This window comes from Saimiri boliviensis, chromosome 14 (assembly GCF_048565385.1).
Source record: "Saimiri boliviensis isolate mSaiBol1 chromosome 14, mSaiBol1.pri, whole genome shotgun sequence".
NCBI classification, from domain to species: Eukaryota; Metazoa; Chordata; class Mammalia; order Primates; family Cebidae; genus Saimiri; species Saimiri boliviensis.
The window spans coordinates 27870440-27885401 of record NC_133462.1 but is presented as its reverse complement, the minus strand read 5'-3'; the positions used below and the strand labels follow the sequence as shown (position 1 = coordinate 27885401).

General features: G+C 44.1%; 1 protein-coding gene across 1 annotated transcript in view; it reads left to right on the top strand.

Annotated features, from left to right (window-relative positions):
• Positions 1-201: 201 nt before the first annotated feature.
• LOC104649978 (uncharacterized) overlaps positions 202-14962 on the top strand; it is a 29841-nt gene continuing 15080 nt past the window's right edge. The window contains 4 exon segments of the mRNA XM_074385659.1: positions 202-400; positions 4617-4743; positions 6490-6585; positions 13631-14679. Of these exon segments, the coding sequence (XP_074241760.1) occupies positions 398-400; positions 4617-4743; positions 6490-6585; positions 13631-14679 (1275 nt within the window). The 5' untranslated portion in view covers positions 202-397.

The window sequence follows — 14962 nt, the reverse complement described above, 5'->3', positions numbered from 1 at the left end:
GAGAGTTAAAAAGAGAATTTTCCAATTCTCTGGGGCGGGCCTGGCTCAGCAGAGAGAGGAAGCCCCGCCTGAAAATGCTGCAACTTAGGCTGTTACTTTCTCCACTGGGTCCGGAGTCTGATCACATCTTGTCACTCAGGGCCTGAGGGGGCGGGGCCTTAAACATTATCCAATCAGGGACGTCGGGCTGGGAACCGTTCAATCAGACACGTAGCTGGAGTGGAGAGGACGTCTTCCGGGTTTGGCGCGGCCTTTGTCTCTTGCTGCTGCTGGAGCTCCGGGTCCGTCTTCTCTGCTCCGTGTCCTCTGCTCCTAAAGGCCCAGCCTCGCGGCCCTGTGACCTGCAGGTATTGGGAGATCCGCAGCTAAGACGCCGGGACCCCCTGGAAGCCTAGAAATGGTGAGAGTGCCTGTGCGACATCCGAGAGAGAAGAGGGGCGGGTTGGAACGAGTGGGAAATGGCTGTAGCGGGACTCAGGCCTCCCCGCAGTCAGCTGCAGTCTCCTCCCCGAGTTCTCCTGGCCCAGCTCGGCCTCAGTCCCCTTCAGCCGTAAGATGGCGGCTGCGCTGACCGCGGGCCCGGAGTCCTGTCTCTTCCCTGCGCAGTGACCGTTTGCTGGCCTGGAGGCTCTCTGGGCAGCTCTGCACCCAGCGCGGCGTCTCTCTGATTGTGCAGGGGTCACGGGAGCGTCCTCAGCAGAGAATCCTGACTGGGGGTGCGGGTTCATGATGAGTGGGAGGAGCTTTGGTCCGTGGGGTTCACAGCTTTTCTTTTCTCTATCCTGCCGGGAGCGGAGGCTCACACCTGTAATCCCACCACGTTGAGACCCTGAGGGGGGCGGATTACTTGAGATCAGGAGTTGTTAGGTCAACTAAGTTTCTCTTCAAAGACTCAACTTCCTGGTCACAAGTTGTAAAAGTTGTAAATCAACCCTACCCCTTCTCCTTCCGCCTTCTCCATTTCTCGAAAAACCGCGCGTTTACTCTATTTGGAAAAAGTGTGATTCTAAGCCAACCGGGATCAGCCTAGATTGTGCGGGCTGACCCCAGCCAGTGGGGAAGGACACAGAAACAGGAACTCTGTTAACAGAGTTAAAAACCCTCTCCTAGGCCCGGCACTGTGGTTGTAACCTGTAGTCCCAGCACTTTGAGAGGCTGAGGGGGGGCGGGGGAGGGGAATGCAGTGAGCCAAGATCTGGCCACTGCACTCCAGCCTGGCAAAAGAGTGAGACTCCCTCTCAAAAAAACAAAACAAGACAAGAAAGCCCTTCCTGAGTGGGCACGGTGGCTGACACCTGTAATCCCAGCACTTCGGGAGACAGAGGCAGGCGGATCATGAGGTCAGGAGTTCCAGGCTAGCCTGGACAGCATGTTGAAACACCATCTCTACTAAAAATACAAAAATATAACCTCTGCCTTCCGGGTTCAAGTGATTCTCCTACTTCAGCCTTCGGAGTAGCTGGAATTACTGGCATGCGCCATCACACCCAGCTAATTTTGTGTTTTTAGTAGTATCGGGTTTCTCCGTGTTCGTCTGGCTGGTCTGGAACTCCCCACCTCAGGCCCTGAATTAGGGTCTGTGCTGACTCTGGGTGGTGTCAGAATTCAGATGTTAGACAATAAGTTGATGTTGGAGCATTGTTTGATGTTCAGCAAACCGTACAGATTTGGTGCCAGAAAACAGATGTCAGGGAGGCGTGACCTGGAATAAAACTCGAAGTGTTTGGAAATGGATGGCTCTGCTCTCTTGTACACAGGCTGTCACACTGCCCATTGTCCTGTGATTCCAGGTCTTCTCTCAGGGTGACAGAGGTCTGAAAACTTAAGAGGAAAGGAGCTCTGATGACAGACCCCCTTTTTTTTTGCAGCTGCCACCACAGGATTCCCACCCACTCACAAACACACACAGTAGACAGTGACGTGTCCACACTCCTCCCACGACTAGGCACCACCCTCAGGAACTTCACCACGGTATTTTTGATCCTAGTGTTTCTTGCTGAAAACCCACATGTGTGTCTACAAGTCTCCTGGCATATCCCCTCCCCCAGGCACTGAATCTGCAGCAGTAACCTGTGTTCTCCACCAAGCTAGGGTTCTGGACTTCCTGTTTATAATCCTGTTCATAATCTCATCTGCCTGCATGCACACAGAAATAAATCAGAGTACAGCCCCACCTGGGAAAAAAATCAGTCCTTTCACCTACACTGCACTCTCTTCCACCTAGGGATTTTTTTTTTTTCTATTAACTTTTATCACAGGTTTAGGGTACACATTTGGGTTTGTTGTACAGGTAAAATTATGTCATAGGGAGTTTGTGTGCAGATTATTTTGACACCAAGGTTCTACCCATGGCACCAAACAGGAATGTTTTCTGATCCTCTTATTCCTCCCACCCTCCACCCTCAACTAGGCTTCAGTGTCTGTTGTTCTTCTTTCTGTGTTCATGTGTTTTTATTATTTAGCTGTTACAAGTAATAACGTGCATTTAGTTTGCTGTTTCTGCATTAGTTTTCTTTTGTTTTGTTTTGAGATAGAGTTGTGCTCTTTTGGCCCAGGCTGGAGTGCAGTGTTGCAATCTTGGCTTACTGCAACCTCCGCCTCTTGGGTTCAAGCAGTTGTCCTGCCTTGGCCTCTCGAGTAGCTGAAATTACCACTCCTGGCTAATTTTGCTTTTTTTTTTTTTTTTTTTTTTTTTTGAGACGGAGTTTCGCTCTTGTTACTAGGCTGGAGTGCAATGGCGCGATCTCTGCTCACCGCAACCTCTGCCTCCGGGGTTCAGGCAATTCTCCTGCCTCAGCCTCCTGAGTAGCTGGGACTACAGACACTCACCACCATGCCCAGCTAATTTTTGTATTTTTAGTAGAGATGGGGTTTCACCATGTTGACCAGGATGGTCTCGATCTCTTGACCTTGTGATCCACCCGCCTCGGCCTTCCAAAGTGCTGGGATTATAGGCATGAGCCACCGCGCCCGGCCCTAATTTTGCATTTTTAGTAGAGACGGGGTTCCTCTGTGTTGGTCAGGCTGGTCTCAAACTCCCGACCTCAGATGATCCACCTGCCTTGGCCTCCCAAAGGTCTGGAATTATAGGCCTCAGGCACCACACCTGGGCTTTGCATTAGTTTTCTAAGGAAAATAGTCTCCAGCTTCATCGATGTTATTGTGAAGGACGTGATTATTATATTTTTTAATGGCCACAGAGTATTCCATGATGTTTATGGACCATATATATGTATTCTTTTACTAACTCATTTTATTTCATTTTTGGAGACAGTGTCTCACTTACTGCCCTGGCTATAGTGTCGTGTCATGATATTGGCATACTTTAGCCTCAGCCTCCCAGGCTCAAGCAATTCTTTCCTACTTCATCCTCCCAAGTAGCTGGGACTAAATGTGTGAGTTACTACACCCGGCCAATTTTTTATTTATTTTTTATTTATTTTTATTTTTTGTTGAGACAGGATTTTGTCATGTTGCCCAGGCTGGTCTCAAAATTCTAAGCTCAGGCAATCCACCTGCCTCAGCCTCCCAAAATGCTGGGATTCCAGGCATGAGCCACCACATCTGACCATACCATATTTTCTTTCTTTCTTTTTTTTTTTTTTTTTTTTTTTTAAAGAAATGGGGTTTCACCATGTTTGCCAGCCTGGTCTCAATCTCCTGAACTCAAATAATCCGCCTGCCTCGGCCTCTCGCAATGCTGGGATTACAGATTGAGCCACTGAGCCCAGACACCGTATTTTCTTTATCCAGTCTACCATTGATAGGCATTTAGGGCCTGTCCACGTCTTTGCTATTGTGAATAGTGCTGCAATGAACATGCATGTGGATGTGTCTTTATAATGAAATAATGTATATTTCTTTGGGTACATAGTCAATTATGAACTTCCTGGATCAAATGATAATTCTGTTTTTAGTTCTGTGAAGAATCACTACACTTTTTTTTTTTTTTAAACAAAAGCTCTTAACTTGGATTTTTTTTTTGAGACGGAGTTTTGCTCTTGTTGCCCAGGCTGGAGTGCAGTGGCGCAATATCAACTCACCTCAACCTCCACCTCCCAGGTTCAAGCAATTCTCCTGCCTCAGCCTCCTGAGTAGCTGGAATGAGAGGCATGTGCCACCACGCCTGGCTAATTTTGTATTTTTAGTAGAGATGGGGTTTCTCCATATTGGATGGGTTGGTCTCGAACTCCTGACCTCAGGGGATCCACCTGCCTCAGCCTCCCAAAGTGCTGGGATTACAGGTGTGAGCCACAGCGCCCAGCATGCCACACTGCTTTTTCACAATTCTTGAACTAACTTAACTCCCACCAACAGAGTATACGCATTCTTTTTTCTCTGCAACCTTACCGTTATCTGTTATTTTTTGACTTTTTAAAAACAGCCATTCTAACTGGTGTGAGGTGGTATCTCATTGTGTTTTTTTTATTTTTAATTTCTCCAGTGGTGAGTGATTAACTTATTTTTTATATGCTTGTTAGCCACAACTATGTCTTTTGAAAAGCATCTGTTCATATTTTTTGCCTTACGTCAAATTAAAAATTCCACCCATGGCCACTTGGTAAAAGTATGTGTGTGTGTGTGTGTGTGTGTGTGTATGTGTGTGTGTTTTTCAGAGACCATTGCAATTTAGGGATGTGGCCGTAGAATTCTCTCCAGAGGAGTGGCATTGCCTGGACGCTGCACAGCGGAATCTGTATAGGGATGTGATGTTAGAGAACTACAGAAACCTGGTCTTCCTTGGTGAGGATAACTTGAATACTTAATTCATAATATACCCTAAATGTTTTCTTTCTCTTTTTTTGTAGAATGTTTTTAAATAATAATTCTTTGCATAAAAGAGTTTCAGAAGCCCTTTTTCCAAAATATATTCAGAATTTGTTCGTTTAGAAAAGAATTTCTGTTTTTTGTTTTTTGTTTTTTTGTTTTTTTCTTGAGACGGAGTTTCGCTCTTGTTACCCAGGCTGGAGTGCAATGGCGCGATCTCGGCTGACCGCAACCTCCTCCTCCTGGGTTCAGGTAATTCTCCTGTCTCAGCCTCCTGAGTAGCTGGGATTACAGGCACACGCCACCATACCCAGCTACTTATTTGTATTTTTAGTAGAGACGGGGTTTCACCATGTTGACCACGATGGTCTTGATCTCTGGACCTCGTGATCCACCCGCCTTGGCCTCCCAAAGTGCTGGGATTACAGGCTTGAGCCACTGAGCCCAGCCAGAAAAGAATTTCTTTAAGACATTTCATCTTAATTCAAACTTACCAAATTGTGGAGTTGAGCTGTATTCTTCACTCTAAATTAGTGGTAATTCCAGCAATTTAGTGGTATAAAATATTGTTGCCCCACCTGAAAATCTAATTGCCATCACCAATTTTTGACTCGATAGGACCAGGTAGTAAAATTGAAAAACCGACAAGCAGGGCTGGGCATGGTGGCTCACACCTGCAATCCCAGCACTTTGGGAAGCTAAGGCAAGCAGATCACCTGAGGTCAGGAGTTTGAGACCAGGCTGACCAGCACGGTGAAACTTCATCTCTACCAAAAATACAAAATTAGTCAGGCATGGTGGTGCATGCCTGTAATCCCAGATATTCTGGAAGCTGGGGCAGGAGAATTGTTTGAACCCAGGAGGCAGAGGTTGTGGTGAGCCAAGATTGTGCCATTGCAGTCCAGCTTGGGCAACAAGAGTGATACTTCCTCTCAAAAAAAAAGACAACTACAAGTTCAAAGTATTTTCTAAATAGTTAGAAATTTCTGTTATTAATTAGTATTTTGGTATTAATTTACTAGAATATTTTATCACATCCTCTCTGAGCACATTACTAGCTTGTAAGTGGAGAATATGAGCCAGATTCATGTTATTTATTTTATTTTTTTTTAAATTTTTCAATTTTTTTTTTTTTTTGAGATGGAGTTTCGCTCTTGTTACCCAGGCTGGAGTGCAATTGTGTGATCTTGGCTGACCGCAACCTCCGCCTCCTGGGTTCAAGCAGTTCTCCTGCCTCAGCCTCCTAAGTAGCTGGGAGGGATTACAGGCACGCGCCACCATGCCCAGCTAATTTTTTGTATTTTTAGTAGAGACGGGGTTTCACCATGTTGACCAGGATGGTCTCGATCTCTTGACCTCGTGATCCACCCACCTCAGCCTCCCAAAGTGCTGGGATTTTTTTTTTTTTTTTTTGAGATGGAGTTTCGCTCTTGTTACCCAGGCTGGAGTGCAATGGCGCGATCTCGGCTCACCGCAACCTCCGCCTCCTGGGTTCAGGCAATTCTCCTGCCTCAGCCTCCTGAGTAGCTGGGATTACAGGCACGCACCACCATGCCCAGCTAACTTTTTGTATTTTTAGTAGAGACGGGGTTTCACCTTGTTGACCAGGATGGTCTCAATCTCTCGACCTCGTGATCCACCCGCCTCGGCCTCCCAAAGTGCTGGGATTACAGGCGTGAGCCACCGCGCCCGGCCTCATGTTGTTTATTTTTAATAAAACAGGTATTGTTGTCTCTGAGCCAGACCTGATCACCTGTCTAGAGAAAGGAAAAAAACCTTTGACTGTGAAGAGACATGAGATGATTGCCACACCCCCAGGTAGGTGCCAGTGAAAATGAATACCACAGAGAACACCGTTGAGAGGTTCCAAGGTCAAAGAGAAAGCCAGCCCTTAAAATGTGATGTGGGAAGCTGTGTGCCAAAGAAAACACTTCTGGGCAGCTGAGTTTTTCTTTTTAATTTTGCTCTCACAAAGGGACATCTTCTGTCTAGGCTTTTAAACTCTTTAAAGATTCTACTTTTCTTTCAGTGAGCTTCTTTCGAGGTTACAGTGAGCCAAAGTCCTCTTCATGGTGTGTAAGCGACTGCACAGTCTGGCTGCTGTTTTATTGTTTTGGGGACACATAAATGTCTGCAAGATTTTTAGAAACTAAAACTTTTTTTTTTTTTTTTAAATAATAGAAATGAGGTTTCACCATGTTGGCCAGGCTGGTCTTGAACTCCTGACCTCAGGTGATCCACCCACCTCAGCCTCCCAAAGTGCTGGGATTACAGGCGTGAGCCGCCACCCTGGCACTAAAACTATATTTTTAAGTCCTTATTTTGCATCAGGACTGAAATGTGTGAGAGTAGTAGTTTCTGTAGCATTTTTTTGTTCTTTTTTTTTTTTTTTTTTTTTTTTTTTTTAGACGGAGTTTCACTCTTGTTACCCAGGCTGGAGTGCAATGGCGTGATCTCGGCTCACTGCAACCTCCGCCTCCTGGGCTCAGGCAATTCTCCTGCCTCAGCCTCCTGAGTAGCTGGGATTATAGGCATGCGCCACCATGCCCAGCTAATTTTTTGTATTTTTAGTAGAGACGGGGTTTCACCATGTTGACCAGGATGGTCTTGATCTCGTGACCTCGTGATCCACCCGCCTCGGCCTCCCAAAGTGCTGGGATTACAGGTGTGAGCCACCGCGCCTGGCAGGTCCACCTTTAGTTGGCTTGTTACAGGGGCTTGGGTAGTTGTAATTCCCATTTAATTTCTGGACAGACTGCATATCCTTCAGGACTTGGCTCTGTTGGGCAGACCCTGGGGCACGTTTTGGCAGTCTGCTCAGCATATGCTGGGCCTTGTATCAGGATGTGGATGAGTATGGTTTTCATTAGATACCAGAAAGCATTTCTTCAGGTAACTGTGTGGGTTTCTATATAGGCAGAAGTGATGCTAGACTGTGACTCAGGTAACTGAGACTGAGTCATTTAACCACTTCAGGGACTACAGTAGTGGCCAAGGTCTGCAGGCCTGCCCTCCTGACTGTGAATCGGTGCCTTCCTCTGGGTCTCTGGAATGGCAGGACCTGTCCCACGCTGTGGCTGGGAGGAGATGGGGATGGTTACAGAGTAAGTTCAGATTCTCATTGGGACCAAGTTGAGTGAACCCTATCCTGGTCTGTAGCCAAGAACAAGGGTGCTATAGTTTCCCCCCTGAATGAGGGCCTGCCTTCTGAATAGAACACTTCTCAATCTTAAGCTTTAACAGCATTTCACAACTCCCTCCCTGGATATCAGATCTCTCTTAGAGGCACTTACTTTGGAGATGGCGTCTTGTTGCATAACCCAGAGTGGGCTGAAATCCTGACCTGAAGCATTTCTCCAACCTTAATGTATCATGTAGCTGTTATTACAGTTTTGAGCCATAATGTCTGGTTCTGTCATAAAGGCATTTTTGTCAAGGATGGCTGACTTTTTATTTTTTTGCTGTAACTGGAGATGAAAATAGGGCACTTTTAATGTTTTCATCTTACTGATATAACTCTTCTTATACATCTTAACTTTCTATGTCCTATTTTAAATTTGTCTTTAATTTTAGATTTAGATATTTAGGACAACATGCTAGAATTTGCATGGTATGCCTGAAGTAAATGAGATAATTAGACACTTCATATTTACTAAAATAGTTACTTATATTTTTAAGTTTGCTGCGGGCAAAAAGAAATACAGGGTTTTCATCTACTTTCTTCAGCCTATATCTAAATAATAACATAGTTTATTTCCTACTACATTTTTTTTTTTTTTTACATATCTGAGGGTCTAACTCTATTCTGCAAAATATTTACATACATTTTTTGTATTTAACAATGTAAGACTATTCTTAGCTTTTTTTTTTGAGACAGAGTTTCACTCTTGTTGCCCAGGCTGGAGTGCAATGGCACGATCTCGGCTCACCGCAACCTCCGCCTCCTGGGTTCAGGCAATTCTCCTGCCTCAGCCTCCTGAGTAGCTGGGATTACAGGCACGCACCACCATGCCCAGCTAATTTTTTGTATTTTTAGTAGAGACGGGGTTTCACCATGTTGACCGGGATGGTCTCGATCTCTCGACCTCGTGATCCACCCACCTCGGCCTCCCAAAGTGCTGGGATTACAGGCTTGAGCCACCGTGCCCAGCCTATTCTTAGCTTTTTAAGTTGGATTACAGATGTTTCATTTTGTGTGACAGTAGCATATATGTAAAACATAAAAAGTAATTAGTTTATTTAAATACTTAATATTTATTAAGAGTTTCTCATTAGACTCCTGTATTTATAATTATACTGCATATTCTCTAAAATTTTACTGCTATACAATGCATGCCAATGATTCAAAACATCTGTATTCGATGAGTACACAGTAACCGTTAAATATTGCAGTTACCTACACAAATTTTTGTTTTTGTTTTATTGAGATGGAGTCACCCTCTTTCACCCAGGCTGGAGTACAGTGGTGCCATATTGGCTTACTGCAACCTCCACCTCCTGGGTTCAAGCAGTTCTCGTGCCTTATTTCCCAAGTAGCTGGGATTACAGGCATGAGCCACCATGCCTGGCTAATTTTTGTATTTTTAGTGCAGGTGGGGTTTTACCATGTTGGCCAGACTTGTCTTGAATTCCTGACCTCAGGTAATTTGCCCACTTCAGCCTCCCAAAGTGTTGGGATTACAGGTGTGAGCCTCCGCACCTGGCCTCAGTGTAGGATTCCTAGCCTCAGTTTATTGTGTCTATTGGTTTTACTTAAGAATTCTGTTTTTAGGGCCGGGCGCGGTGGCTGAAGCCTGTAATCCCAGCACTTTGGGAGGCCGAGGCGGGCGGATCACGAGGTCAAGGGATCGAGACCATCCTGGTCAACATGGTGAAACCCCGTCTCTACTAAAAATACAAAAAATTAGCTGGGCATGGTGGCGTGTGCCTGTAATCCCAGCTACTCAGGAGGCTGAGGCAGGAGAATTGCCTGAACCCAGGAGGTGGAGGTTGCGGTGAGCCGAGATCGTGCCATTGCGCTCCAGCCTGGGTAACAAGAGCGAAACTCCGTCTCAAAAAAAAAAAAAAAAAAGAATTCTATTTTTAGACAATTTGCAATTCTGTTTGTAACTTTAAGTCAATTTGAGGTTTAATTAAGAGATAAATTCTGCATGTCTATTATAATCAGATTACATTTGTATGTGTGTTTATGTATAAATATTACCCCAATTTTGGACATGGCTTAACTTATATTCTTTCTTAGCTGATTTTTGATGGTAATTTTATCTTGTCTAAGTGAGCAGTTATGGAGATAGTCTTATTTTCACCATGTGTATAATTATGTTATATATATATATTTTTTTTAGTGAGAGAAACACTTTTGTGATTTGAAGGTAATTTTCAAAAAGATGTATAGTTCTGGATTTTTTTAGTTTTTCTTTAAAAACATTGTTTATATACATATAACATAAAAGGTACCACTTTAAATCTATTGAAGTGTACATTTCAGGATGAGGTGTGATTGTGGCTTTTGTCTGTAATACCAGGATTTTTTTGGGCCAAGACAGGAGGATTCCTGGAGCCCAAATGTTTAAGACCACCCTGGGCAACATATGGAGACCCCTTTCTATAAAAATTTGTAATAATAACAAGGCATGGTGGTGTGCAGCTGTGGTCCCAGCTACTTGGGAAATTAGTCGGGGAGTCAAAATTGTGCCACTACACTCCAGCTTAGGTGACACAGTGAGACCCTGTTTCAAAAAGAAAAGAAAGGCCAGGCACGGTGGCTCAAACCTGTAATCCCAGCACTTTGGAAGGCCGAGGCCACTGGATCATGAGGTCAACACATCGAGACCATCCTGGTCAACATGGTGAAACCCTGTCTCTACTAAAAATACAAAAAATTAGCTGGGCATGGTGGTGTGTGCCTGTAATCCCACCTACTCAGGAGGCTGAAGCAGGAGAATTGCCTGAACCCAGGAGGTGGAGGTTGCAGTGAGCCGAGATCGCGCCATTGCACTCTAGCCTGGGTAACAAGAGTAAAACTCTGTCTAAAAAAAAAAAGATTTGTAGTGGCCATTCTAATGGATGTGAGTTGATTTTGTTTGTGATTGTGGTTTTTTTTTTTTTTTTTAATTTCTCTACAAATTAGTAATATATATGTTTTTTCAAATGGTGTCTCACTTTGTCACTCAGGGTGGAGTGCAGTGGTATGATCTCAGCTCACTGCAACCTTCACCTCCTGAGTTAAGTGATTCTCTAGCCTCAGCCTCCTGGGTAGCTGGGACTACAGGCGTCCACCACCATTCCCAGATAATTTTTGTATTTTTAGTAGAGATAGGGTTTCACCATGTTGCCCAGGATGGTCTTGATCCGTTGACTTTGTGATCCCCCCGCCTCGGCTTCCTAAAATGCTGGGATTACAGGTGTGAGCCACCATGCCTGGCACCTTTTTTCTTTTAAGAATATTTTCTGTTATTTTTTTGTATTTTTTATATCCATTATTTATTTATTTATTTATTTATTTTTGTATCTGAGATGAAGACTTTTTCTGTCGCCCTGCCTAGAGTGCAGTGGTGCAGTCTCGGCTCACTGCAACCTGTGTCTCCTGGTTTAAGTGATTCTCCTCCCTCAGCCTCTTGAGTAGCTGGAATTACAGGTGCCTGTCACTACCGCTGGCTACTAGTTTTGTGCTTTTTGGTAGAGATGGGATTTCATTGTTGGCCAGCTGATCTTGAACTGCTGACCTGAAATGATCCACCCACCTTGGTCTCCCAACGTGCTGAGATTACAAGCATGAGCCACAGTTCCTAGCCTATTTTATTTTTGAGACAGTCTTGTTCTGGTGCCCAGGCTGAAGTGCAGTGGTACAATCTCCACTCACTACAGCCTTCCCGTCCCAGGTTCAAGCAATTCAGGTGTTTCAGCCTCCCAAATAGCTGGGATTACAGCCACATGCCACCACACCCTGCTAATTTTTTTTTTTTTTTTTTTTTTTTTTTGAGACGGAGTTTCGCTCTTGTTACCCAGGCTGGAGTGCAATGGCGCGATCTCGGCTCACCGCAACCTCCGCCTCCTGGGCTCAGGCAATTCTCCTGCCTCAGCCTCCTACGTAGCTGGGATTACAGGCATGCACCACCACGCCCAGCTAGTTTTTTGTATTTTTAGTAGAGACAGGGTTTCACCATGTTGACCAGGATGGTCTCGATCTTTCGACCTCGTGATCCACCCGCCTCGGCCTCCCAAAGTGCTGGGATTACAGGCTTGAGCCACCGCGCCCGGCCTAGTTTTTATATTATTAGTAGATACAGGGTTTCACCATGTTGGCCAGGCTGGTATCAAACTCCTGACCGCATGTGATTTTTCCACCTTGGCCTCCCAGTGTGTTGGGATTACAGGAATGAGCCACCAAGCCTGGCCTGTTTCATTTATTTGCAAATTTTTTTTTTTTTTTTTTTGAGACGGAGTTTCGCTCTTGTTGCCCAGGCTGGAGTGCAATGGCGCGATCTTGGCTCACCGCAACCTCCGCCTCCCGGGTTCAGGCAATTCTCCTGCCTCAGCCTCCTGAGTAGCTGGGATTACAGGCACGCACCACCATGCCCAGCTAATTTTTAGTATTTTTAGTAGAGACGGGGTTTCACCATGTTGACCAGGATGGTCTCGATCTCTTGACCTTGTGATCCACCCGCTTCGGCCTCCCAAAGTGCTGGGATTATAGGCTTGAGCCACCGCGCCTGACCCTATTTGCAAAATTTTTAATTGCTTTATAAACTTTTTATGATTGCTTTTGAAAATTTTATCATTCTCTTCATGTCATGGGAGACATTGAGTGTCTAAAAAAGTCCCTAAAAACCAGGAACAAAGATGTATGTGCCAGTATTTTTTTTTTTTTTCCAAAGAAATCAGTAGTTGGCAATTAACGTGTGTGTGTGTGTGTGTGTGTGTGTGTGTGTGTGTGTGTGTGTATGAGAGAGAGAGAGAGAGAGAGAGAGTCTCACTCTGTTACCTAGGCTGGAGTGCAGTGGCATGATCGAGGCTCACTACAGTCTCTGCCTCCACAGGTCAAGCAATTCTCCCAACTAGGTAGGATTACAGGTACTTGTTACCATATCTGCTAATGTTTTGTATTTTTTGTAGAGATAGGGTTTCACTATGTCAGTCAGGCTTGTCTTAAACTCCAGACCTCAGGTAATCCTCTCATGTTGTTCATCCAGTGTGCTGGGATTACAGGCATGAGCCATCATGTGTGGCTGGCAATTTACTTTTTTATTTTTTGAGACAAAGTCTCACTCTGTCCCCCAGGCTGGAGTGCAGTGACGCAATCTCCGCTCACTGCAACCTGTGCCTCCTAGGCTCAAGCAATTCTCTGCCTCAGCCTCTGGAGTAGCTGGGATCACAGGTGCTCACAACCACACCTCAGTATGGTTGTGAGCACCCTTTTGTATTTTTAGTAGAGACGAAGTTTCACCATCTTGGCCAGGTTGGTCTTCAACTCCTGATCTCAGGAACCACGCACATCAGACTCCCAAAGTGCTGGGATTGCAGGAATGAGCCCCCACACCCGGCTACAATTTACTTTTAAAGGCACAATGTTCTGTTGGAGAGGAAGAAGAGCTGTGTCGGGTATAAGGAACAAACTTTTCTTTTTCTTCTATGTGGCTCTTTGTGCTCACCTGGGGCCCTTCACACACTTATCACATTTATAAATTTTTTACAAATGTATTTTGGTCAGTATTTTTTTGTTACATTTATATGTCCAGGAAAAAATTTCAGCTTGTGTTATTTTGCTATATCATCTTAAGCAGTTTGTATAATTTTATACATTTGTAAAGTGTACTTACCTGCTGAGTCTAGCAATTGAAATGATGTGTTTTGTTTCTTTCAGTTATGTGTTCTCATTTTGCCAAAGACCTTTGGCCAGAGCAGAGCACAAAAGATTCTTTCCAAAAAGTGATACTGAGAAGATATGATAAATATAGACATGACAATTTACAGATAAAAAATGGCTATGAAAGTGTGGATGAGTCTCAGGTGCACAGCAGAGTTTATAATGGACTTAACCAAAGTTTGACAACTACCCAGAGTAAAATATTTCAATGTGATCAATATGTGAAAGTCTTTCCTGAATTTTCAAATTCAGACAGACATAAGGTAAGACATACTGGGGAAAAAAATTTCAAATATGTAGAATGTGGCAAGGGTATTAACCAGTCCTTAACCCTGACTACACATAAGAAAGTTTATACTGGAGAGAAACCCTACAAATGTGAAGAATGTGGCAAAGCCTTCAGCTGGTCCTCACATCTTAATATACATAAGATCATTCATACTGGAGAGAAACCCTACAAATGTGAAGAATGTGGCAAAGCTTTCTACCGATCCTCAAACCTTAATACACATAAGATAATTCATACTGGAGAGAAGCCTTACAAATGTGAAGAATGTGGCAAGGCCTTTAAGCACTCCTCTAGCCTTAATACACATAAGATAATTCATTCTGGAGAGAAACCCTACAAATGTAAAGAATGTGGCAAAACCTTTAAGCACTCCTCTAGCCTTAGTACCCATAAGATAATTCATACTGGAGAGAAACCCTACAAATGTGAAGAATGTGGCACAGCCTTTAGGCAGTCCTCAAACCTTACTATACATAAGAGAATTCATACCGGAGAGAACCCCTACAAATGTGAAGAATGTGGCAAAGCCTTTAAGCAGTCCTCAAACCTTACTACACATAAGAAAATTCATACTGGTGAGAAACCTTATAAATGTGAAGAATGTGGCAAAGCCTTTAAGAACTTATCACACCTTACTACACATAAGATAATTCACACTGGAGAGAAACCCTACAAATGTGAAGAATGTGGCAAAGCCTTTAAGCGCTCCTCTCAACTTACTACACATAAGAGAATTCATATTGGAGAGAAACCCTACATAGTGAAGAATGTGGAAAATCTTTTAAATGTTCCTCAACCCTTAATAATCATAAGATAATTCATACTGGAGAGAAACCCGATAAATGTGATGAATGCGGAATAGCCTTTAACCAACCCTCAACTCTTACTAAATATGAGAATTTACATGAAACATAAACCTTACAAATATAAAGAATGGGACAAAGCTTTTTAAGTAAGTTCTCAACATGTATTACATATAATTCATACTGGACAGAAACCCTACAAGTGTGAAGAATGTGGCAAACAAGTTGTCAGTTCTT